Genomic DNA, 26,207 nt, shown 5'->3' on the forward strand with positions numbered 1-26,207 from the left:
ACATAATAAATGGCTGTAGATACAGGTAGTAATAGAAATTTAATGGCTCAGTGAAGTTACCATTAATAAAGTGAATGTACTCCTAAGGTTTTTTGGTCTTGGAAATTATATTATAATATATAAAATTATAATAAGTAGGCTGCGCAACAAAATTTATTTATTTATTTATTTATTATTAAATTTATTAAAACATTTGCATCCCACCCTATATTGCTAGGATCCCAGGGTGGCATACAGATAAAATAATGCAAGCAGTATAAAACAATAAATAAACTCAGCTAAAAACAAATCAAATCATTAATCAATTTACTGTATTTTTATCCCACTTTTCAGACAATTATTGTCTTCCAAAGTGGGTCACATTAATTAAAGAAAGAGAGACAGGCTCTGCCATCATGCTCACAGTCTAAAATGACAAGTCAGACGAGGGAAGGAAATTGGAGGGGTAGAGGAAGGAGATCATTTTTTCAAGGCCAGAACAAGATGGTGAGCTATAAGCAGCATTTAAATGCATGCCAGGCCAGGCTGATCTTGCTGGTGTTTTTGCTTCAGTGAGTCCCTTGTTCCTTAGGCCAATGGATGGGGCCAGAGCATCCTTACTTCTGCAGTCCCAGGGTAATTGTCAGTTGGAGCCGAGTGTTCTTTCAGGCCAGGAAGGGGAAGTTATCTCCCTGCAACTGCTCCTTCTCTGACCCATAGATGGATGTGTTGGTCTCCCCCCTTGGTTTGGTGTAATTTCTGGGAAGCAGGTGGTGCAGCCCAGTATCCCTGGGTCTTCTGGCCCGTTGGAAAAGCCAGAATGTGCTTCCCTTCTTCTCTCCAGTTCCAGGGCAAAATGTTGCAGTGTGCAGTGCTTCAGAGTTCCAGTCAACCACCCATGACTTCTACCAGGATTCTCCATTATATTCCCTTTCTATTTTGTTGTCTCTCTTTCTTTCTCTGGAAACATTTAAACTAGCTTCTCAGTGTGAACCAGGAAAAGACCTATCCAGACAATGGTATAGCTTTCTCTATACCTTTTTTTGTATCTGGCCTACACCTCTTTTCCTCTGGCCTTCTTCTCCATTCCATTCTTCTCCCTATTTAGTTGACAGTCAACATTCCATGGCCATTGAGTCCTCAATTGGCTCTTTAGGGTGTCCCACCCCAGCCTTTTCTTTAGTGTTGTTTTTTGTACCCTGCAAACCTTGGGATTACTCAGAGTCTGCCAATACTTCTCTCTTGTATTGGATAGTGCAGTTTTGATTACATTTGTGCCAAGAATAATAAGACTTGAATTAGAAATAGAGGGAATAATACAAAACTTAAATTTTGGTAGAAAATGTTACCTCATTTTATTGGGAAGGTAAAGAATCCTGAGTTTCTTTGGCATCTTTCCTGAATTGAAAAGAGAAAAGCATCTTAGCCTATCCAAATATATCTGTAATATTTTGCCATTGCACTAAAAATTATATAAAGACCCTGTTTGGACCACACGCTAAGCCACAGTGGTTTAGCATTTTGGGCTAAATGTTATGGCATAGTGTGTTGTGTGAATCATGACTTAGCGTGATGTGTGAACCATTCCTAACCATGGTGGCTACATAGCCATGGTTTAAACTCACTCACTAACCACGGTGTTGCATGTTGTCTGAACAGGCCAATAGAGGGCTCAGTTCAGATGAAAACTTGCATGGTGTATTATTGGACATAGCAGGTGTAAGATCCCATTGCCTTCCTATTTTCCAGATTTATCCAGGTAAATATTAAAACCAGGGATGATGTCTTATTCTAATCCACTTATACTTTCAGTGTTAGAAGCCTCGTATAAGATTGAATATTATCATTCTGCATATATCTTCATTGACCTCTTCTATTTTTAATCAGTGGTTTTAATCACATGCAGAGCTTCCATATGGGTAAACATTTATTTCTAAGATTTAAGGTATATGTTTAATGACGAATTGGACTAATAATAATAAGAATAATAATAATGTTACCCGCCTCTCCCTCCGGATCGAGGCGTCGTAAATAAAAAATGGTTATTCAAAAATGGTATAGAAAGCATTTAATTATTTCAGTATTTTCAGTTTATATATTATTTAAATATGGTGTTAGTAAGTCAAACATATGGAAAAATCAAATCATTTTAAATATTTTGAAGGCCTGCTGTCTAAAATCTGTTGTCAGTTGTAGTCTGCTCTGCTGTAGTGTCATGGGCTGTAGTATCATAGGCTCCAGCTTTTGTGCAGCCCTGAAAGGAAGCAAAAAAAGCTTGTTACTAGCACATTTATTTACATATGTTGCTACAAGTAGTCTGACTTTGCCATTTACCAAGCCTTGCAATCCTTTACCTTATTCTGTTCTTTTGTTTATCGTTGCCCTGTAACCCCATTTTGTCAGTCCTATCTCTACTTTGAATTACCATCCATTCCGGTCTGCCTATTTTCTACTAATCTGCCCTAATACCCCATAAGTCTTATATCACAGCAAATCTTCCGACAGGTATAAGCAGTAGCCATGTAAGCTACTTTGGCTCTTCATTCTACTTACAGGAATAATCTACTTAAACATGAGCTGGGAGTTAATTGTTACTGTTGCCAACTCCAATGGTAGTGAGGAACTGATTCTTTATCACACACATAAAATTCATACTACAGATCAGATGAACTTTCATGTGTGAACTTTGATGAGGGCATAATCTATGAGAACTCAGAAGTTCTTCTCTTCAGATACTCACTGCCCTTTCTGTTTCCAATGGAGTGGTGGCACTAGCACTGCTCAGCTGCAAAACAGAGGGCAGTATCCAACACTGCTGGTCCACTTACAGAATTGATGTGCACTAATGTAAGTGACCTCTAGGGCCACACCAACAGCATAAGCTGGGATAGCATTTTTCCAGGGAAACTTGTTGAGCCAGCTTTCACTATTGGCATAGCACTAGAGGTCACTTATGCTAATGCTATGTTAGTTGCATAGGTGGAGCAGCACCATTGGATGCTTCCTGAGTCTCCTCCAGGCACGATGATATGTGATCCACTTAGGCATTTTGATGATGAACATGATGCATTGTATAATATAGTAGTGCAGGGATTCTAAATATTTGATGGTGTTGCTATGTGAATATCCTGCATATATTTGGCTACTCATAATTAGAGTAGCAAATCTTTGTGTGTGGGTGGGTGTATGTGTGCACGCATGCATGTGTGACTTATGAGATAGCTTGAGTTTTTCTTCTGTATACTTTGAATCACTGTCAAATGAACAGGGATAAACTTAAATAACATTTTATAGAGAAATGTGCTGTGCACAGCATGCTTTGTCCCCAGTTTCTACAATGTATTGTCTTTTATGGCTTCATATTGTAATTAAAAGAGAGGATATTAATAAAATCCTGATAAAGTATTGCAACTAATGCACAGAGTTAGCTGTAGGGAAGTCATTTGCTTAAATTATAAAAAAATCTGACCTGTTTCAAAGGATGTACATCATATATCTCACTACCATTAGAAAAATATAAGAATGTTTCTTTGATAGTTTTTAACATAGTTAAATAGTTATATTTGATGCATAATTGAAGAAATTGTGCTTGGTTTACAAAGTGGAATTGTTTCGTCCATGCTCTGTTAGGTTCACAAATCAGTCTCATTTACTGCATTGTTTGAAAATCAACTAATATCTCTAAAGATATTTAAATCAAGATTATTAAGCTTTTAACCTCATAATGAATTGATTCTTCTGAGTGACTCTCCTCAGTAAATAATGTGTATGTGCGCATGTGTCCATGTGTGCTTGATCCTGCAGATATCAGCCCACCAGCACAAGGCGTGGATCACAGGCAAGTCCAAAAAGAGCTTGGGGATGTCATTGTCCGGCTACATAATCCCGTTGTGTTGACCCCTACCACAGTTCAAGTTACCTGGACGGTAAGACTTTTGTGAAAATATACATTTAAGTGCTAAGCTTTCTTTTCCTTTTTTTTAAATTGTTTTGGCTATTTCAGGTAGGCAGTGAGAAAGAAGCCATGCAAGGGCTTCCCCATCTACTTGTTGTTATACATTGGCAACACAATCCTATACACACTTACCTAGGAGTAACTGCTCTTGAACTCAGTACTGTTTACTTATGAGTAGACGTGTATAGGACTGCATACATGAACAAAAGATCCTGGTAAATGAAAAAGCAATGTCCTGGTATAGTGACGGCATTCGTTGCACAGCACAATACATCTTAACTATATGCTTAGGATTTGTTATAATAAAGACGTCTTAGCAGAATGTGTTTTGAAGCTTGAAAGCAAGTTTCTTCAGTGTAGATATCCTGCTGAGTGATCAAAATTATACAGTGATATTTTAATACTTCTCATCTGTCCAAATCAACACAGTGGGTCTTCTTCTCACAAGACTCAATTTCTTAATGACCTTTGTAGTAATCTTTTGTCTTCCTAGAGGGCTTCTCTGATGATCGATGCCAAAAGTACAGAATGGGATTTGATCCTGTAGAATGAGCACTAGTGTGGTGTCAAATCCAGTATCATCTTGGCATTACCTGCAACATTTCTGTTAAAACAGTGAAGAGAGTAGATTCTGTGCTGCTAAAGATAGAGCTTCAAAATGTAACATTTCTTTTCCCACTACTTCAGGGAAAGAATTTGTAACCATAGAAGCAGAAAATTTCTAGGCTTCTAAATGAGTAGTTCTGTCCTTCAGGCAGTTTCCCTTCAGGAAAGGAAAAAAAAGATCATCACAGATGGGAAATCTGAGAAGTATTCACTGAGGCAGCATAGAGTGCTAGAAGGCGGATATTTTTGTAAGATGAATTCTGCTATAGGGATGGAAGCAATGAATACTGAATTTTCATATGTTTATTTAAGCCATGCAGAGCCTAAATATATCAGAATATCTATTACATAGATGCAAGAAATGGTATAATGTATCGTACAGCCATGGTGAACTCGTATCATTTAGGCAACCTACTCTCAGACCTTGATTAACACCACACACATTTTATTATTCTCACTAAGACATATTCTCACTGAGACATATCTTCTTAAAATATGCTCAAAATATCTGGGCAGTTTGTCCTGTGATAAGACCACCTAAATTAGCAGAAGTGCAGCAGAGGGCACTGAGCTTCTTGTTCTCAGTTCCCCCTAAGCACTGGCGCAAGACAATTATCCCTGAAATAGATCGTTTGGGCCTGGTGTGATGGCAAATTTCATTAAGGGCACAATCCCACGCATGTTTAGACAAAAAACAGCTTGCATCTCTCAGCCTTCCCCAGCCAACAGTCCTGGCTGGGGAAGGCCGGGGAGTTGTAAAGATTGTTCTATTTAAATATGCATAGGGTTGCACCTTAAGTTAGCAAAGTTCAGTCTTGTTACTTGTTCAAGAGATAAGGGCAATTATAAGGTTTAAAGGGCAATTTGTAGAGGTCATTTGCCCACAGTCCGTTCCAACACTAGTCTTGAAAAGTCTACTTGGGAGGAATTTTGTCCCATGAAAGGCAGAGTACAATAGGGAGAGCCAACTTGAAGTTAACTAAACAAAGTCTCCCTTTTGCCACTGCTTTTTCCCCACAAAAGAAAAAGAGAGCGGTTTCCCCCCCCCCTGCAAAGCAAAATAACAATTATTATGATTACTAATTCCAATTTACATGCTAGAGGAGAAAAGCAGTGACCCACTACCATCTAAGCAGTATACAATACCCACTAGAGACATGTGAAAATTGCTTCAGGGAGGAAACAGAAAAAGGGAAAAGCCAGAGCAGCTAATTAAAAAGTTTCCAGCACCCAGGACAAAACCAATTAATTAACCCGAGTATCCAGAATAACACCCATTATCCTGAGAGTGAAACCAGGATTATTAACTTAACATAAAGACCCGTACAACTAGCTGACAAATGCCAGATGAGTAATGACACTTTGTTTTTAACTTTTGCTGTTTGGAATTTGGTTTGGCAGATGACAGGCAAGGCTTTTGGCATTCTGACTACTGGCAAACAACCATCTGCCACTCCCATTTTCTGTTCTTCTCTTTTATTCCTAATAACAGTTAGTTGGAACCCCTCACCTCTGTTATAGATCAGAGTTTTACAGTCTAAAAATAGAGCAGCCTTCCATAATACTGCAGTATTGCATAAAGTCAGTGAGATAGGAGTAAAATGTTTAAAATTGCAGGTTGTTTAAAATTGAAGTTAAATTAAAATTAAAATTAAAATTGAATAAGGTAGCTTATTTATACATAAATCAAAAGCTGCAGGTGTAAAGTATTTTTTCCAGTATTTAATAAATTGCTACCATTATATTTTGCTGTTGGTTTGTTATTGCACTTCTAAACTGTCCAATAACTCAATCTCAGTGGTGTACAATACATTGAAATACATTTAAAACATAAAATGCAGATAAATTCAATAAAACAATGAATAAAAACAGCACATAATGAAAGCAAGATATAGCCAGCAGCAAAGAATAATAAATACACTACAGACAATAAAACTAATGTAAATCTAGCAGTAAAATAAACATGGTATGATCTAAAAACACTAACAACAATTCTTAAATGCCTGGGAGTATAAAAGAGTCTTTGCCTGGCACCAAAAAGACAACAATGTAGGTGCTATGTGGACCTCTCTGGGAAGGCTATTTCACAGATGGAGTGTAACTAATGAAAAAACCCTCACTCTTGTAGCCATGCACTTCACCTCATTTATTGAGGGCACCCTGAAAAGGACCTCATATGATGATCTTAGGGTCTGGGCAGGTAGATAATGGGATGAGATACTACTTCAGGTAACATGGCCCCAAGCTGTTTAGGACTTTCAAACCAGCACTTTGAATTGACCAGAAATAGGACGGCAGATGGCAAAGTACTGTCATAATATGATCTTATCTGCCAGTCCCATTTAGCAGTCTCGCTGTCCTATTTTGGATTAACTGAAATTTCTGGGCCATTTTCAAAGGCAACTTCATGTATAACATATTTCAATAATCCATATGGGATGATAACTGACACAAGGGTATTTTTTGTCCAGGTTGGGTTGTAGTTTGTATATCAGCCTAAGGTGATAAAAGATGCTCTGAACCACTGAGGCCACCTGTGCATCTAGTGGCATTGATGGATCTAAGAGCACCTCTAAACTACAAACCTGATTCTTTAGTGGGAATGCAACCCATTCTAGAATGCCAGTTAATTGGACAGATGAATCACCCACAACACAACAAGTATCTCTGTCTTGCCTGGATTGAGTCTCAGGCCTTAGCTAAACCTAAGGGTTATCCAGGGATTATCTGGGGGCCATCCCTGTTCATGTAAATGACACACGGGATCCTGGGAGTAGGCAGGAATGACCCCGGGACAATCCTGGGATAAACCTTAGGTCTAGCTAAGGCCTCAGTTTATTGGCCCTCATCCAATCCATTACCCTGCTCAAACACTGGTTCAGAATATCATCTGACTCACCTGTATTAGGTGAAAAGAAGAAGTAAAGCTGAGTGATGTCTGCATATTGCTGACAGCTCAGCCCACACCACTGGATAACCTCTTCCAGGGGTTTCATGTAGATGTTGAAAAACATGGGGGATAAAATAAAGCATAACCCACCCCCCACCCCGCACTACCTTCTGGATTTGGCCCATCAAGTAGGATTATTACCACTGCAATACAGTGCCCTCACATCTCAAATCAGGCAGCCCTATCCAGAAGGTTACTGTGATTGATCATATTGAATGCTGCTGAGAAGTGCAAGAGAACCAAAGATTGTACTCCCCTTTTTCTCCTGAGAGTGCATTACCCTCAAGTTCACAGTGTCGGAGACTACACATTTCTTGATCCATTTCAAACTGGCATCAGACACAAGTTTGGCCTTGGTCACCCTGATGGATGACCTTTGACAGGAGAAAGATAGAGGAGTGCATCTCCATTGATTATTTATTCATATATTTCTATAATCAAATATCTTCAGTTAATTTTCATGTCATGTCCAGTGTCTTAATAATTTCTCTTCATGGATACAAGAGACCCAATATCAGGGCTTATACATATACTTAAAGTGGATAGTGTAACAGGTTGCTTTATTCAGACTTGTAGGGACTAAATGAGCATTATATATTGAGATACTGAAATCTCCAACGTCACTCCAATTGCATCCAGCTTCCACTAATAGTTATGTCTCATTGGCTTGTTCACTCTGCATTAACTCTGCAGGAGCAACACCTGAAGCCAGTCTTGTACGGGGATCTGAGTAGCAAACATTTATTGCTTTTGCTGCTACTTCTGTTCTGCTGGATTTGGTGGTCATCGCATATGTCTAGGGTTCACACCATTGATGTACTATTGTACAATATCTCAGTGTGTGATATGCATAGATAATTGTTACCAACCTTAAGATATGTATCAGTCATAAACTATGACCACAATCCAGTTTATCCAAGAAGGCTTTCTTAAATTGAGCTATGGGGAAGGGGAAGAGTGTATGCAAGCGAAGATCAATCCCTCATATGGGTAACAAACTGCCAAGTCATAATTTTACAGTGTTGTATTACCACTAGTTGTCTGTGCTATCCAGTCAGATGGTAAGAAAACCCTTGCCATCCCTCTGCTGGTCTGGATTTTTGCTCAGATCCACCAATGCAATAAAAAAATAGTTTTCCAAGTAATTACATGGCACTTGGTTAACTGTGATTTGTGCTCAGTCTTTTAAGTGATGAGAATCTTGCCATGCATTTGCACCTGATCAGAAATTTAGGGAAATTCTAATTTTCTTTTCAGCACTTGATATGACAATGGATTGTGAGGAGTAAACCCAACTGTGGCAGTCTATAAGTCTTGTCATAGCCAAAAAGTTATCAGTGTTGCTTGAATGACAACAAATGTGACAAACAGAATTACTACAAAGTCAGCCTCATGCTTCTTGTATTTACATAAGCCAAAATTAAAATCAGACACATTCATATCTATCATGCTTCAGTGTTCACTTAATTAGGGGACAGCATTGATAACATGTGGCCTGCCATTGTCTCAGTAAAACAGAAATTATAACTTGTCTTAGATAATACATAATAGTTACTGAGAGCTACATATGATTAGTTCATTTGATTATAAAGACCACCAAAAAAATTGAATAATTTGAAATAGTGGGTGAATTTGAAAAGTATTTTGGTTTGATGGTAACTCATAAACAAGAAAAAAGGGGTTTAAACACCCAATGTATTTTTAAAAATTTCTGACTTATTTTCATTTATTTTTTGCTCAGTTGTAGTTACAATCAGTGGCAATTTAAATGTGTATTACATTATAATTTTAATTAGCCTTATTATTGAGAAATTCTAAAGACATTGGACATGATATGGAAATTAACTTAGGTTTCCTAAAGGTATTTGCTTACAGAAATATAACGCATGACTAAATAAATAGTGTTGGTATTTCACCACAAGCCAAACGTGAAACGTGTTATTTATAACTGCATCTGGTGATTTCAGCAAGACTGTTTATGAGTAACTGGCATCAGCTTTGGGTCACGTAGAATCTTACAGGTAGGCTACTGAACTTTGTCTAGTGGTGCGTCAACTCTTTTAAAGCTTATATGGGAGATTTAACAAAAGCTCAACAAAGGAAAAAGGCCCCACTTTACCATTATGGTGTTTGGCCATACAAACCCAATCCCCAGCCGCCCCCTCTAAACTGGCTTCCCTCTCACACTTTCCCTTTCCATAGCAGAAAGGGGGGAAATACAAAGCCGCTTCATTTTGTCCTCTGGTTGCTGATATAGATAATGAACAAACTACTGGGTTGCAGGGAAGGAAGAAAAACTGGATTTCTTTGGAAGGCAGGGAAAGACCTTTATCTCCCTCCCTGCATTTTTTTCATTTTGAAAACAGATTCTTGTTGGGCTGTGCCAGTGACGTAGGGCTTATGTTTAATTTTCAGAAAGAGCCCTGCAAGGGACTCAGGCTTATGGGGAACAACACCATCTGCCCTAGTAGCACTTCTGTGGCAAGGGCAGGCTGCCACTTGCTGGATGGAAAGGGACTCTGCATGGTACTTTTAAGTAATCTTGCTGGCTAGTAAAAAGAATTTTGGGCTACTAAGCTGGACATAATTTCCTATAGTGAAGTAAAGGAAAGTGGAAAAAGCAGTGGAACAAATGGGGATGAAATGTTTTGTGAAAAATATAAGACGCAGAAAAGGAAGAGGTGACTCAAGTTTAAGAAGGATGTATAACAGAACAAAGTTACAGCAACCCAGCTACTGGGGAGAGGCTGTATCTCAGTGGTAGAACAGCTGCTTAGCATGCAGAAGGCCTCAGGTTCAATCTCCAGGTAGGGCAGGAATAACACTCACCTGAAACTTTGGAGAGCTACTGCCAGTCAGTGTTGACAGCTAGATGGACCAATGGTCTGACTCAACATAAGGCATATACTGGAATATAATGCTCCTATGAAAAAATAAAGTATACTGAAGTAAGAGGGTAAAGAAGCAGGATGACAAGGGTTGTGTAGAAAAACCAGGAGGTAATGAAGTCCTACTCATAGCAGCACACATGGGAAGAGAAGATACTCAGTTCCTTCCCTTTTCAGCAACTTAGCCATTAGCTTTTAGAACCAGTTTTCAAGTTACCAGTGTCAGGTTTAAGCTTAAATTAGGTGGCCTATACAAGCTGCTTTCTTAATTAATGCAGCTGTATGAATATTCTGTGTCTTGGTAGGAAGATGTGCGGGTGCATGTGCATCCATCGGTGTGTGTGTGTGCGTGTGTGTGGTATAAAGCACTATAAAGATACAAAAATTCAGGTGTCCAGTCAACTGGGCTACTGAAGAGAGCACGAAGCAGGTTTTCCTCATCTACATGTGCTACTGTGTATGACCACCTTTTCCTCTGAGTTTAATTTTGCACCCCACTTTATACACCAAGCAATACAATACATGTTTGTGGATGGATGTTAATATTTTTCACTGCCTTGACCCAACTGTTGTAAGACAGGAAAGGTTCATGGGTCATTTAATTTATCAGTCAAACCCAAATATTAATATGTAAAGAAGATGCTAAATAGTCCTTATCTTTTATTATTGCATCATATGTCGTAGATACAATAGGTTGCAGCTACATATAACAAACTATTCAGAGGAGTTAAAAGTGTGTTTTTGCAGTAAACACTAGGTTCATAAAGTCTCTATGTCCATAAAACATTTAATTAATGAAACTCAAATGTGTATAAAAACAATTTGTCCTGATTTACAGACTCCCTTCATTTGGAAGCAGATGCTTAATGTTCTTCTTAAAACACAGCTTGATTCCTTCAGTATTAACAAGCTATTATTGTGAGTTATATCCCTCTTTCAGTGCATAAATTCCCTTAAAGTGTATCTAGAGAAGTTTATAAAATGCAAGCTTAACATTGTTGTAACATATGTTGCAAGGTTTTTAACAATGGCAGTTTTGATGAAACACATTTATGCCTTGATCTCATAAATTTGGTTTCAGTTTCTTGTTTAGCCTGTTTTTTTCCTGTCACAAGAACTTGATCCCCCATTGAAGAAATTAATGAGCAGTGTAAAGAGAGTTTAGTAAAGGTAATTGATATTGGGAAGATAGTTTAAGTCTTTAGCCTTGCACTCACTCTAGATATTGCCCAAACCAATATAACTCTAATTCAGGAAAATCTTTGAGCTTAGTAAGCTGTCAAGAGAGTGAAGGAAATTCTACTTGTCGAATCTTGAGTTTCAGGTTAGAATTGTGTCTACACAAATAGTCTGACTGTGCCACTTACAGAATTCTATTTGACACTTTGCTTGTCTACTGCACAAACACCTTTTAGTTTTCTTCAAAAGAAAGCTACATATATGTGCCTATGCATCTGTAGCTTTCAGTCCTTTGTAATAATAGATGGAGAAAAGTGTGTGTGTGTCTCCAGTGCAGCCAATCTGACACAGTTTTGTTTCATAACAGAAGGTTGAAGGGTTGTATTACACAATTGAATTCTCTATAGATGGCAACTTTGAGGAAAGGAAGTAAAAGTTCCTCCTTCATCTGATGGTAGAAATGTTTATCTTAATATTATTTCAGGTTGACCGCCAGTCCCAATTTATTCAAGGTTATCGAGTTATATATCGCCAGACATCAGGACTACCTTCTCCTTCTGCATGGCAGACCCAAGAGGTTAAAGTTCCAATAGAGCGCAGTGCTGTCCTAGTCAACTTGAAAAAAGGGGTTACTTATGAAATTAAAGTTCGACCGTATTTCAATGAGTTCCAAGGGATGGACAGTGAATCAAAATCTGCCCGTACCACTGAGGAAGGTAAGTAAAACTATTAAAAGAAATTACTCACATTTTGGTGAGTCAACTGCAATAATCTAGTGCTCCATGTGGATCCAAATATGCTTATGGTGTTTTGCATAAGCGGGGCTCTGATGTTTTTGTTGAAGCTCCAAAGTAGTCAATTGTAGTCTCTCATATCTTTGTGAATATCCAAAGTCTGTTTGCTTTGTTTTAATTCATTATATTTCTATGAATAATAGAAGTCTTGGCATAAGGAGATGGTCCTCTAATGCATTAGTAATGGGTTGAATAAAAGCAAGCAATAGTAGAAGTAGGAAAGACTGTTGAAATGAAGGTTTGCCTGGCCATGCAGGGGGTAGGGCATTGCAGGTGGTACAGGAAGAAGAGACATGGCACCTCCAGCCAGGGGAGGGGCTCATGAGGTGTTTTTAGCCTGCAGGTTCCCCTCCCTTCAGTCTCTTGATAGGGGTGGGCACTGTTTATGTGAACAGGGATGGTGAGTATTCTGAGGCACCGTTTGGTGACAGGTGATGCCTGAGGTCTACCACTTAGGGTTTTACAACCAATCAGTAGGCATAGAATGCTTTGCCTGATGGATACACTGCCAGACTAGTTGCTGGCATAGATGAGGCACCCAAACATCCCCTTTGCATTTATGTTCAATAAATGTCACCCAAGTTTTATACCAATATTTTTAGGTAACAACAAATTATTCAGGGTTGTGTAAAGAAAGTGGACTAAAGAGCTACAAAGAACCTCCAAATCACCTGAATGTAAACACCAAAAAAGGCAAATTTCACATTAGGAATTACCAAGAAAGGGATTAAAAATAAATAAACCAATATTGTAACACCTTCATTTAAATCTGTGCTGTGGCCAATTTGGAATACTGTACATAGTTCTGATTAGTCATTTACAAAAACATGTCATAGATCAGCAAAAAGTACAAAAATAGCAACTAAAATCAAAACTAAAATGCTTGGGGATCTGTACTTTAGGGAGGGGGAAAGGAAAAACATGATAATGATCATTATAATCATACATGGTACTGAGGTAGTGATTCGACTTTTTTCTTCTTCTCTCGTACTACTTGAATTTGGGATAATTCAGTGAAATGCTGATCAGAAGATTCAGGACAGACATATGAAAATCCTTCTTAACAAAATGCAACTTGTTATGGAATCTACTGACACAAATGTGCTGATGGACTAGCTTTGATGATTTTAAAAGAAAAGTACTTAGACAAAGAAGCAATAATGTAACGAAACAACTAAGCAAACACAGTGAGCTGATAGGATGGCATTTTTTATTTGTGCATCTTTTTGGTTATTAATTTACTTCATCTCACTGTTTCCCAATAATGTAAAATTAAGAGCTCTTAGCTGAAAATAATCCCTTTTCTGTTCTAGTTCTGTAAATTACTTGAAGTGTGAGTTACATTTTAATTTACAGACATCATTTTCTGGCAGTGTTTGTCAAGTCATCTCATATGATAAAGGCTACTTCTTCACAGAGCAAAGACTTCTAGGAATTCATGGCCCCAAAGCTGTTGTGCAGATTAATGTAACCTTCAGCCACTCTGCCTCTTGGTGTCTCCTTCAGTACAACAAACAGCTATAACAAATTGTACTGTCAACAGTTAAATGTCAAATGCTGTGTGTGTGTGTGTGTGTGTGTGTGCGTGTGTGTTTTAAAAAATCTGCTTGTGTAGCAGACTATTTATAGGCTTACATGGAGAAACTCCTGCTTTCACAAAGTGTCATTCCATGGACATTTTCTTTGGTTTTTTAATTATCTTTGTAATTATCTTGGGTTTATGCTTTTTTCAGACATAATCCCAAGTAGATTTTTATTTTAATGAATATGATTCACTTCTCAGAGAAAATGGGCAATCTTTTAAAATGTGTCATATTTCATGCACTGATGCATGATTCTGCTTTGGGAAATACTTTTTTAACAGGGGAGAAATCTATATTAGAATTTTTATTTTGTTTTATCTTTTATTTTGAGGTATGATGTGAATGCCATAGGTTTTTCAATCTTAGAATGTGTATTTCTAGCAGGGCAAATATTTAAAATATGTATCTCATTTTTCACTGAACTGAACTTTAGAAGAAATGTTTGTTCTGGGGCTTTACTCAAAAAATTGGTTTTACCAGGGTCCACCCCACCCCCCCACTTTTCCTGAAGACCAGACATTTGTCACAATTCAGTATCAATTCATCACTTACCTTTTTGGCCTTGTGAAAGTAACAAATGGAGTTCTGTTTGGTTGTGTCTGGAAAAGATGAGCAGCGATTTGGGTGCTTTAATATCTGTGGGAAGAAGCTGAGCAGTGGAATAATTGACCTGTCAAGAATCAGGCATGGTGTTCTCCACAAGTCAGCAGCAAGGGAAATGAGAAAACGGTTTAAAAATGTTATTTTTCAGTGTGGCCCGTTTAATAACTGCAACACTGTCAGGGAAGTGGTTTAATTTATATTATGGTGTCAGCTTTTACAGTGGTATTATTGTACAGATGAAGACAGTACAGTTAGATATTACATATTACAGAGACATATTCATGTGCTTATATTCATATAGGCAAGCGTGTAAATCAAATGGATTAAAAATAATTCCAATTCCTGCTCCCACCATTAAATCTTAAGCAATAATTTTGTTTGGTGCTGAACAAGATATCTGCAGGCCAGATTCCTGTTTATTTTCTAGCCCCAATTCCTCACACAACATCTTGAACATTTTATTACTAGGATATATATTACGTAATCATGTTGCCATTTTTTCAATTTCATGATGCAGCAAACCCAGCAGCCATTTGCCAGGTAGGATTAGTGGAAAGATGAGAATAGTTGATGGGTTCCATAATCTGTCTCTAAAGGATATGCTTTGGGGGCGTGGGGGTAAGGTGAGCTTGATAAAACTTGCATATTAGGATCTGTATCTATTTGGAGAAACAAATGGGGGCTGAATCAACACACTGCATTGTGGAATGCTCCTGTTCAGCATTCCAGTCGGTCAGTCCTCTTTCAGGATACTCCGTGCAACTTCCCCTCCCATTTGGTTTTTCATTCCCCACCCCAACAGTCAGCTTCCTATGACCATTGAGCAGGTCCAGTCCACATTGGGATGCCTTAGGTGTTTCCCCTATCCACTTAGGGGTTTTTTTCCTAAAAAAATTTTGTACTTTGCAAAATGTAGGGTTCCTGCAAGCCTGCTTATAAGCAGACTTGTGGGAACCCTAATTTTTGCAAAGTACTTCTGAACATGAAAGATACTGCTTCTTCCTCTTTCACTGATGTTTGCCGTCCATGGCCATGATCTAGGGCAGATTCAGAACAGATAAAAGGAAGTACTTCATCACACAACTAATAGTTAAACTTCGCTATCACAAGATGTGGTGATGGTCACCAATTTCGATAACTTTAAAAGGGGGTTAGACACATTTCTGGAGGAGAAGGCTATCAATAGCTACTAGTCTTAATGGCTATATGCCACCTTCAGGATCAGAGACAGTATGCCTATATACAGTAGTTGCTGGGGAACATGGATGGGAGACTGCTGTTGCACTCATATCCTGCTTGTGGATTTACCGGTTGGCCACTGTGTGAACCCAATGCTGGTCTAGATGGCCCCTTGGTCTGATCCAGCATGGCCTTCTTATGTTCTTATCTAGAGATACCCTTTTAGCCATGCAAAACAGAACTGCAGTGACTCCTTTCTTTCCTTGTTTCTTAATATCTGGGGGCACTATTGCTAAGAAAGCAAAGATAAAAGGTATGCTGTGTGTAGAAAACTAACACCAACTTCTCTGAGCCATAGCCCATGTACCTTTATGTATTTGGAGATCATCACCAATATTTCTAAGGTGCTTAAAATGTACAAGGTGAGGTTCTGTTAGCAGACTTACTTACTTCCAAACTGTCAAGGATATTGAAAAATGATGTTAGACGAAGCACCTCAAAATTACTTTTGATGTGTATATCTATTACTGTCCTTCTGTGTGAAAAAAAACTACATAAAAATAAGTTTGATAATCCATGTAAAACAAGGATGGACAACTTGTGGTCCTCCATATATTTTGGTCTACAACTCTATCAGCCCTAGCCAGCATAGCCAATGGTGAAGGATAATGGGAGTTGTACGCCAAAACATCTGGGTCTTCAAACATTACTTTCCCTGATGTGAAAGTTTCAGAATGGTAAAATTAATTTATTTAATAAACTAAAAATACCTGCACTGGAATATTGATTTGACATAGGGATAAGCCTTGGGACATATGAAGCAATGCTAAACGAAAGACATGTCTTTACAAACGCTTATGCTGCATTCCTTTACCTACTTACCTCGTGAGTAAGTCCCACTGAAATTAATGGAACTTGTGTGTGTGTGTGTGTGTGTGTGTGTATACGATTGTGCTATTAGATTGCTATTCCCACACCACTGGCGAGCCAGACATCTGGAACAGGGGAATTAATCACATTCTGTCATTCAATATATGTTCCGTGCCTCTTCATATTTAGGCTGGTTTCAAGCATTCACTTCTGTTCAGATGTTATTTCCTTTTACAATATGTAACAAAGTGTGTTCCCTCCCCACAATTTGTTACCTCTGGTACAGCTCCAAGTGCCCCTCCACAATCTGTTACTGTTCTGATGGTTGGAAACCACAACAGCACCAGTATCAGCATTTCTTGGGATCCTCCACCTCCAGATCACCAAAATGGAATAATTCAAGAATACAAGGTAAGATTGAAATTCAGCAGGAAGGAAACCTCTAAAAACGTTGCGCATGATTTGTATTCAATAAATAATTTCTGGAGCACTTTTTAGATTTTGTGCTCTATAGTAATCATCCGCACAACATAGCTGTGGAGTAGCTCATTGATATTTGTATTTATTTATATTTATTTAAGCATTTTTATCCTGCCATTCAGCCAAAAAAGGCTCTCCCAGAGGCTCACAAAAAATTTCTTGACAGTCCCTTCCCACAGGGTTACAATCTAAAAAACACGACACAAAAGGAAAGGGAATTGGGAGGGAGGAGGGGGAAAAGCAAAGCAAATTCAGGCACTACATTCTTAGTTACAAAGTTCAGCAGTGACAGTTGGCAGTTGGCAGCAGGAGGGAGGGGGGCTCTCAGCTGGAGCTGGAGCCAGGCACGATGGAGAGGTGACTGGCTGCTGCTTCCTCCCCCACTGGTGGCCTCTGCAGAGACAGTTGGTAGCAGGAGGGAGGGGGCTCTCAGCTGGAACTGGACCCAGGCACGATGGAGACGTGCCTGGCTGCTGCTTCCTCCCTCACTAGTGGCCTCTGCAGAGATAGTTGGTAGCAGGAGGGAATTGACATGTCTTTCACCAACAGTTCATTGTAAAAAGGGCTCTTCAGTTGTTACCTTCCTTATTTATCTCAGGACCAAATTCCACATTAGGCTAATATGCAGCATGTATCCATGCCTCTGTTTTTACTTTGATTAATTACAAATGCATGGGTGGGAGTGGTAAAATTGTTCTCAGGAATGTGTATTTTGGCCTTCAGTTGGTCAGGATAGAGTGAGAGATGCTCACTATTTCAACACCACCCAGTGAGGCTGAAAAGGTTGCATCTGGAAACTCAAATGCTCTGTGCTGTCCCAGGTGGGTGTATCTTTAAGTAACAAGATAGCTCAGAAGTGATCCTTTTTGTAGATTTAAAAGAAGTTCTGTAGCAGAAACGATAAGGTTAGAAGTGTGATAGGCTCTTTTACTGAGAATTTCAACATTACTAAAATAAAAAAGTGCATGGAAGAAGGTGTCCTCTGATAAATCTTTGGTTCATTTTTGATGTAACAAATCCAATGTTGTTGATAGAGCCCAAGCTGCAGGAGACTTTCAACCTTCCTTTTAGCAATATTACTCTTCTAAAAAAAAGAAATTCCTTCTAGAAACACACAAGAGTTTGCATTCACCAACTGAGCCTTTAACTTTCCTCCCCAGCAGTCCCCATTGCTGCCTTGAAAACCATTTTTGAAGCTCTTCAAAAGAACTGTGATCAGACCCAGCTTTTGACATTTTTACACCTAAAGCAAAAAAATCAAAATGACAGCAGGATCTCTTCCACCCAGTTTAAGACTGGAATTCGTTGAGTTTTAAATACACAGAGAGAATGGAGGTGAGAGGTAGGGAAATAGCAAGCTTCTCTGGAATCTTCTACCCAAAGCAACAACTTCATGTTGCTGCATTGTAAGATTTCTCCGCTCATGGCTGAGGGAAGACAAGCAACTGTTATAAAGTAAAATATATAGTTCCACCAGGCACGCAGAGAGTGTTGTAAAATTAATAGGCATATAGCCACAGTTGTAACCAAGAAGACACTATTCTTGTGTTGAATTGTTTCCAGGGCCATAACTGGACATCCAAAAAAAATGGCCGACAGGTTGTTATAGCTAATAGTTTTCCTTGTTTGTTATCTATATTGGCTAGCATGCCATAAACTTAAAGATAATAGGTTGGATTCAGAATTGACTTTCTAGAAAGGCTACTTCCGTTGGTGGATCCAGTGGAGCTTCCCTTCTGGAAGAAGGGAGCAGGGTGGTAAATGTTTATGGTTCCTTCCACTTGCAACCCTGAGCATCACCTCCCACAATGTTCTGGAGGGTCACAGGTTTTGAGGTGCATAGCGGCTGCCATGGAGATCAGTGAAAATCACTCTCTCTTATCCTGTTCATGGAGTTTTGAAGTTATCTCATTAAATATAGCTATGTGAATGGATTATTGTTTTACAAGGATGTTCTGTTTATTCTTTTGAACAACATGTTTAGCAATGTAATAGACTATTGTAGATATTGTGTTGATTTAACCTTTGACATGGATAAACATGCCTACATCAATACATCATTTTCTTTTCAAGTATGGAAAACACAAAACACCTTTTTTTAAGATGGATGAATGCCCTTGACATGTGGCGTTTTTCATTGACCCTGTTCAGATGACACCCTAAGCCATGGTGGTTAAGCATTTTGAGCTAAAGATTATGGTTTAGCATGTTGTGTGAACCGTGACTTTGGCAGGATCTACACTACTGCTCTGAAATGGTTTATAACAGTAGTGACAACTGTTGGGGCCTAGGACACACTCCATAGACAGTTTTCAAAAAGTTTTCAAAGTATCATAGCCTGCTTGGCCTTAGTATGTCCTGTGAACCATTCCTAACCGTAGTAGCTACATAACCAATGTTTAAACACACTCACTAGCCATTTGGTGCAAAAGTGTTAGTGGCCTAACCATGGCTTAGTGTGTTGTCCAAACAGGCCCAAAATGGCCATCTGCTGATCTGGACATATTTCCTATTTTATTGATATTTGTAGAACTACACACACACGCACACCACTACAAAGGTTGGTATATTCTTTAGGAAATAAGAGAAATTTCTGCTATCTGTCAATCCTTTGAGTATATATAGCCTGTTCCAGTGCCTCCAGTATAAGCAAAAATCCCACTATGGTTATTCTGCTTTATTGTTTTCATAAGAAACAGGATCACTCTGAACAAGAATAACACCCAACACCATTTACATCATTTGTCAAGCATCACCTTTCTTTGGTGATTGATTTAATTTCACAGATGAATACATGATTTCTTGAAGTCCCTAGAGCTCTAGTTAAAGCATTCTGGACTATTACAGTAATTGAATATCAAGACGTTTTTACTTTTAAATAGTCCTGCAATTTTCTCATTGTTTCTCAAAAAATACATTGGGTTTTTTTAAACACACACACACACGCACACACTAGCAACTCATGCATTAATATAAGAAACAAATGCCATGAAATAATCCACTCTATATCACAAAGTGATGGTTTGGATTATAACACACAGAGAAATGTTAAGGTGCTTTTTGTTAATTTCTTAAAAATGTAGCAAGAAGAAACCTGGAACGTTGAACAAGAAAAACAAAAAGTAGATGAACTTTTGGTGTCCCTTTAACTCTGTAATACTAACCAGGTTTGTTAGGTGATGCAGTCTCAGTTTCCCTACCTGTCACAGATATTCTTTGCCACTTTGATTAAGACACTGTTAATACACCTATCAGAAATCAGATTGATGCAGTATTTTTTTTAATAACACTGGATTGTTAAATACGTTTAAAATCTAAGATGTGAGATCTCACACCACGTAATATGTAGTAGTCCTATTGGATTCAATGTATTTTAGAATCTATTGTATGAAGATATTTGATGTCTCTGAGGGGCAAATTAAACATTACCATTCTCTGTTACTTCTTTAGATAACCATTAATCTAGGTAATGCCTTTGTGCATTACCTAGCAATATTAATAAAATTAAGATAGCCATACTGGTCCACGAGGGAAAAAAACCTAGATCTACAATTGGGCAATACCTTTATTAGGACCAACCAAAATGCCACAAAGATGTGCTCGTTTATTTATTTACTTATTATTCAAATGTATGTACTGCTTTCCACAAAGTATCGAAGTGGTGAACATCAAATACAACGGCATAAAAAGAACAATAAATATGACAATGAAAACAGCACAATACAAATTAATCAGCAGCAAAACTACACTTTATTGTACACTACAGACCATAGCTGGCTGGGTCACAGTTCAGGGAACACCTGTGTGAGAAAATGAGTTTGAAAAATACGTCTGAATGTCAGACGTGGGGGCCTGTCCAATGTTAATTCATAAAGTGTTCCAGAGGGTGGGTGCTTCAACACTAAATGCTCTACTACTAGGGGTTCTAAGGCAAACCTCAGGAGCATGACGCACCCTCAGAAGTCCTCTGGAAAGTTCCTGAAAGCTTGCACACTTCTGTGGTATTTTGATTAGTCCTAATAAAGATATTGGCGAACTGTGGATTCTAGAAATATTGCCTTAGAATAATAAATAATAATAACTGCATAAATGCATTTATAGATATTTTCAAACCTTCACTAAAATTCAAACGAATATAACCATTTAGCTGCCAGTCCAGGTCCGGGCCCGATTCAAAGTGCTGGTATTGACATTTAAAGCCCTAAACGGTTTGGGGCCAGGTTATTTGAAGAACGCCTCCTCCCATATGTACCTACCCGGACCTTAAGATCATCTACAGGGGTCCTTCTCCGTGAGCCCCTGCCAAAGGAAGTGAGGCAGGTGGCTACTAGGAGGAGGGCTTTCTCCGCTGTGGCACCCCGGTTGTGGAACGAGCTCCCCAGAGAGGTCCGCCTGGCGCCTACACTGTACTCCTTTCGTCGCCAGCTGAAGACCTTTTTATTCACTCAGTATTTTAACACTTAATTTTAACTTAAATTTAAATTATACTGTTTTAACTCTGTATTTTAACCTTATATCAATTTTGCTGCATGGTTTTATCCTGGTTGTGCTTTTTATATTGTATTTTGTATTTATGTTTTTAACTTGTTGGTTGTTTTATGATGGTTTTAATTTTTGTGAACCGCCCAGAGAGCTTCGGCTATTGGGCGGTATAAAAATGTAATAAATAAATAAATAAATAAATAAAAATTTAGATTTATGCATATTATTTTTATGAGGTATTGCTAGTATATTGTATTGTTTCTCAAATGTGTATAAGAAATTGTTTCTTCAACATTTTATCTCTATTGTAGATCTGGTGCTTGGGTAATGAAACAAAATTTCATATCAACAAGACTGTAGACGCAGCCATTCGATCTGTAGTGATTGGAGGCCTCTATCCAGGTATTCAGTACAGAGTAGAAGTTGCAGCTAGTACCAGTGCTGGTGTAGGAGTGAAAAGTGAGCCACAACCCATAGTCATTGGTAAGTAATTATTTGTCTTATTTTTCTATGTCATGTCTTTAACATTCTATAATGCTTTTAACAAATTGCAATTGGAAATATAAAATGGTGCTGCATTACTCTTTCTGTTTTAGAAAAATTGCCAAAATGAAAACCAGTGATATGGCTCTTATTTTCCTGAAATACATTAAAAATATAGATTAGTCCTTTAAATTTATATTGCTTTATGATCTGTCAGTTAAGCAGTCTAATAAATTTATAGAATGGCTAACTAAAGCTTTATCATCAGTCTAAGATTGCTAGATTATTCTTGTATTTATGCACCTGGTGGCCATGACCACATTTAAAGTTGGTTTTCTGCTATTCTAAGCAGATGGTCTGATCTGTCTTTTGCCAAAGTGAAAGAGGTCTTGAGTCCAAATAGAGAGAAAAGTCCAAATACAGAGAAATGTCTGCTTCTTATTAGTAATTTCCATGAAGAATTAATCTCATGACCTGAGGCAAACCTAAAGTCTTACCCTTCTAAGAAACTTCTCAAACATAAATAAATAAATAAATCCAGGAAGGGGTGAAATATGCAGAACAGCTGAATACTACTTTGCTTTGGAGAAAATACAATAAAATATGTCTGTTTTAAATAAGAACCAATTAGTACATTCAGAATAATCACGTGGTAGAATTCTTTTGGCACTGAAGAAGGGTGTTCCTTGTAGAAATTTCCTTCATGTAAAAAAGCCCCACCTACGTGCACTTAGAAAAGTAGCACATCAGAGAGAAAAAGATTGTAACCCAGCCTTTGTTCTGATGTGCAAGTTGTGTTTTGGGCAGTGCTTGAATCACAGTGCTAATACAGACCCTATGATGAAAGCCTGTAATCTACCCTAGAAGTTATGATGAGTCTTGCAGCTCCTTAAATTTACATTAGGAAGATGTTGGGTGGACAAGGGGTGGTGCAATACCTGGTAGCCACATTATTATTATTATTATTATTATTATTATTATTATTATTTATTTATTTATTTATTTATTTATATAGCACCATCAATGTACATGGTGCTGTACAGAGTAAAACAGTAAATAGCAAGACCCTGCCGCATAGGCTTACAATCTAATAAAGTCATAGTAAAACAATAAGGAGGGGAAGAGAATGCAAACAGGTACAGGGAAGGGTAAGCAGGCACAGGGTAGGGAAAAACTAACAGTAGAAAGTAACATTAGAAGTCTGCACAACATCAAGTTTTAAAAGCTTTAGGAAAAAGAAAAGTTTTTAGCTGAGCTTTAAAAGCTGCGGTTGAACTTGTAGTTCTCAAATGTTCTGGAAGAGCGTTCCAGGCGTAAGGGGCAGCAGACGAAAATGGACGAAGCCGAGCAAGGGAAGTAGAGGCCCTTGGGCAGGCGAGAAACATGGCATCAGAGGAGCGAAGAGCACGAGCGGGGCAATAGTGTGAGATGAGAGAGGAGAGATAGGAAAGACATTGTTGGAAACGTGAGAAGAACTGGATAGAGTGCATGTAAGAAGCGAAGCAGACAAAAGAGGATGATAAGGAAGTGAATAAAAATGATACCATGGAGAAGGAAGAGTTCTCCAGGTTGGTGTGAGGAAGGCATCCCACAATGGGTTAACTCCCCCTATCGCCCAGGAAAAGCAGGGACTCACATGACTGAGTTTTAAGCCCTCTATTGGTCTGAACTCTTCCAGAACACCTGAGAACTACCAACTCAATCACAGCTTTTAAAACACAGCTAAAAACTTTTCTTTTCCCTATAGCTTTTAAACTTTGAGTTTGTTCTGACTCTATACTGTTAGCTTCACCCTTCCCGGTGCCTGTTTACACTTCCCTGTGCCTGTTTGCATTCTCTTTCCCTCCTTATTGTTTACTACAACTTTATTAGATTGTAAGCCTATGCGGCAGGGTCTTGCTATTTACTGTGTTATCTGTACAGCACCATGTACATCGATGGTGCTATATAAATAAATAATAATAATAATAATAATTTTCGCCCAGGACAGAGCTACTTCTCATCTCCTCCTATCTCAAGCCTATACTTATCCCTATTTCTAACACTTTTTAAACTTCTTACCAGGCTTTATTTTTTCATCCTCTCTTACCAAAAAACAAACAAACAAAACAAAACAAAAAAAAACCTTTTCTGCTTCTTTCTAGGGCTCATCTACACCAAGCAGGATATTCCACTATGAAAGCGGTATATAAAAGGCAGGAGCCACACCAAGCAGCATATAGCAGTATAAAAAGTGTATATAGTATGTCTCAATGAGCCCCAACAGTTGTCAGTGCTCTTCAATACCGCTATAAAGCAGTAGTGTGGCTCCTGCCTTTTATATACCACTTTCATAGTGGAATATCCTGCTTGGTGTAGATGAGCCCTCTCTCTGCCGCTTGCCTATCATTCTCTATGACCCCTCCGGCAAAGAAAACCATTTCGAAGCCTCAAAAGAAAAAGAAAACAATGACTCATGTGAGAGTCGTTAGGAAGCCATCAGCAGACAAAAGGATGACCTGCCAGAAAGGTCAAGGAGATAACCAGTTTGCCGGCTTAGGCTGCCTACTGAGAGATCACCAGCCCGGAGGCCAAGGCCCCTCGCTGAGTCTCTTACACACCAGGAATAGTGTGATCCCGGCCTCAAAAGATGCGGCCGAGACTGAGGGAGTTGGGGGTTCAGCACGCCACCCTCTCCACTCAGAACAAGAGGAGGAAGCAACGGAGCAGCTAGATGCTCCAACAGCATCAAGGGTGAGATCCATTCTTTCTCCCCCACGTGGATGTTTCCCGCCAAACAAAGCGGGCGGCCATTTTGAGTTGCAGTTTCAATTCCAACTTGCAAAGGGAAGCCCCTCCTCCTTCCACCTCCTCCATTGCTCAGACACAGAATAATGAGATAGCCCCAACGCCTATCCTAAGCATGGCTCAAATAGATAAATCTGTTTTAGCACAGATCACTAAGGCAGTACTGGATAATCTGTCTGACCATTTGTTAGACAAGCAAACCTTGAGATCAAGCCATTCTGCAAAACGCACCAGAAGCTTGCACACTTCTGAGTCTTCCTCCTCTCCTCCTCCACAATGATAAAACAAAAAACAAAAATAAGGCTTTCAGGTCAAAACAGCCCAATTCTTCCCGTAGTCTGCACTCATCAGCAGGCTCTGGGGACGACTCTCCAGACCCATACTCCATAGCCAAAGGTCACTCTAACAAATCCAAGACCCCCTTGGCTGAGCCCCACCATGACAGTGATTCCTCCATAATGTCACTGCAGGAATTCTTTTCAGAAGGAGAGGAGGGTGGATGGTCAGACATAGAAATTACAGACCATATCTCGGCTGATCGATTCTTTAACAAAGAGGATTTTTTACCTTTATTGTCCAAAGCAATTGTCTCTCTAGCTAGTGAGCCAGTACAACCCGACAAACAGCAATCTTTATCTAGAGGGGCAGCGATGTTTCCAGAACCCAGGCCAACCACCAGAGAGGTACCTTTTCCCAATTCCTTTAATAAATTAATGAAGGAGGAGTGGAAATCTCCCCTCCAGGGAAAAAAGGGAGTTAGTACAGCGCAGAGGTTTTATACTCTTCCTCACAATGTGATGGAAGAATTAAAAATTCCATTAGTAGATTGCCAAAAGATGGTGACTTTCCCCTAAAAGACCACGGGGAAAGAAGATCAGATACAGCTTTAAAAAAGGCGCATGAAGCTTCAGCATTAGCTTTAAGGGCCTCAGCAGTTTCATCTTTTTTCGCTAGAGCTTCCATCTTATGGGTGGAAGACATCATAAACAATAAGGAATTAGATCAGCCTACTTTATACAGAGGACTGCTCAAACTCTCTAAATCTTTTGCCTTCCTGGCTGATGCTACACAAGATGCGCTTCAGTTTTCAGCCCGCTCCATAGCAGCTGCTAATGCGGCCAGACGTTCCATTTGGCTTAAGCACTGGAATGTTGATCTTCCCTCAAGGGGAAATCTTGCGACTGTACCTTTCACAGGTGCACACCTTTTTGGAGAAGAGGCCTTAAAAGATGTCCTCATAGAGACTAAGCATAAGAAAAAAGTTATGCCTTCATCCTTCCGGCGAGAAGATAAAAAATTCATCCGGTCTTATACATCCTTTCACCCATTCCGGACCACTAACCAATCTTCCTTTCGATCCAAAAGCTACAGGTTTCCTAAACCAGCATG

General features: G+C 38.9%; 1 protein-coding gene across 5 annotated transcripts in view; it reads left to right on the plus strand.

The window, feature by feature from the left end:
• ROBO2 (roundabout guidance receptor 2) overlaps positions 1-26,207 on the plus strand; it is a 523,934-nt gene that overhangs the window by 404,537 nt on the left and 93,190 nt on the right. For 4 of the 5 annotated variants that reach the window (XM_063126764.1, XM_063126765.1, XM_063126761.1 and 1 more), the window contains exons 13-16: positions 3,784-3,905; positions 12,042-12,273; positions 16,873-16,997; positions 21,860-22,031. In XM_063126764.1, coding sequence (XP_062982834.1) covers positions 3,784-3,905; positions 12,042-12,273; positions 16,873-16,997; positions 21,860-22,031 — 651 coding nt within the window. Of the gene's footprint in view, positions 1-3,783; positions 3,906-9,905; positions 10,017-12,041; positions 12,274-16,872; positions 16,998-21,859; positions 22,032-26,207 lie in introns of all 5 variants that reach the window. The other variant, XM_063126760.1, reaches the window with a different exon arrangement.

This window comes from Elgaria multicarinata, chromosome 5 (genome assembly GCF_023053635.1).
Source record: "Elgaria multicarinata webbii isolate HBS135686 ecotype San Diego chromosome 5, rElgMul1.1.pri, whole genome shotgun sequence".
Lineage (NCBI taxonomy): Eukaryota > Metazoa > Chordata > Lepidosauria > Squamata > Anguidae > Elgaria > Elgaria multicarinata.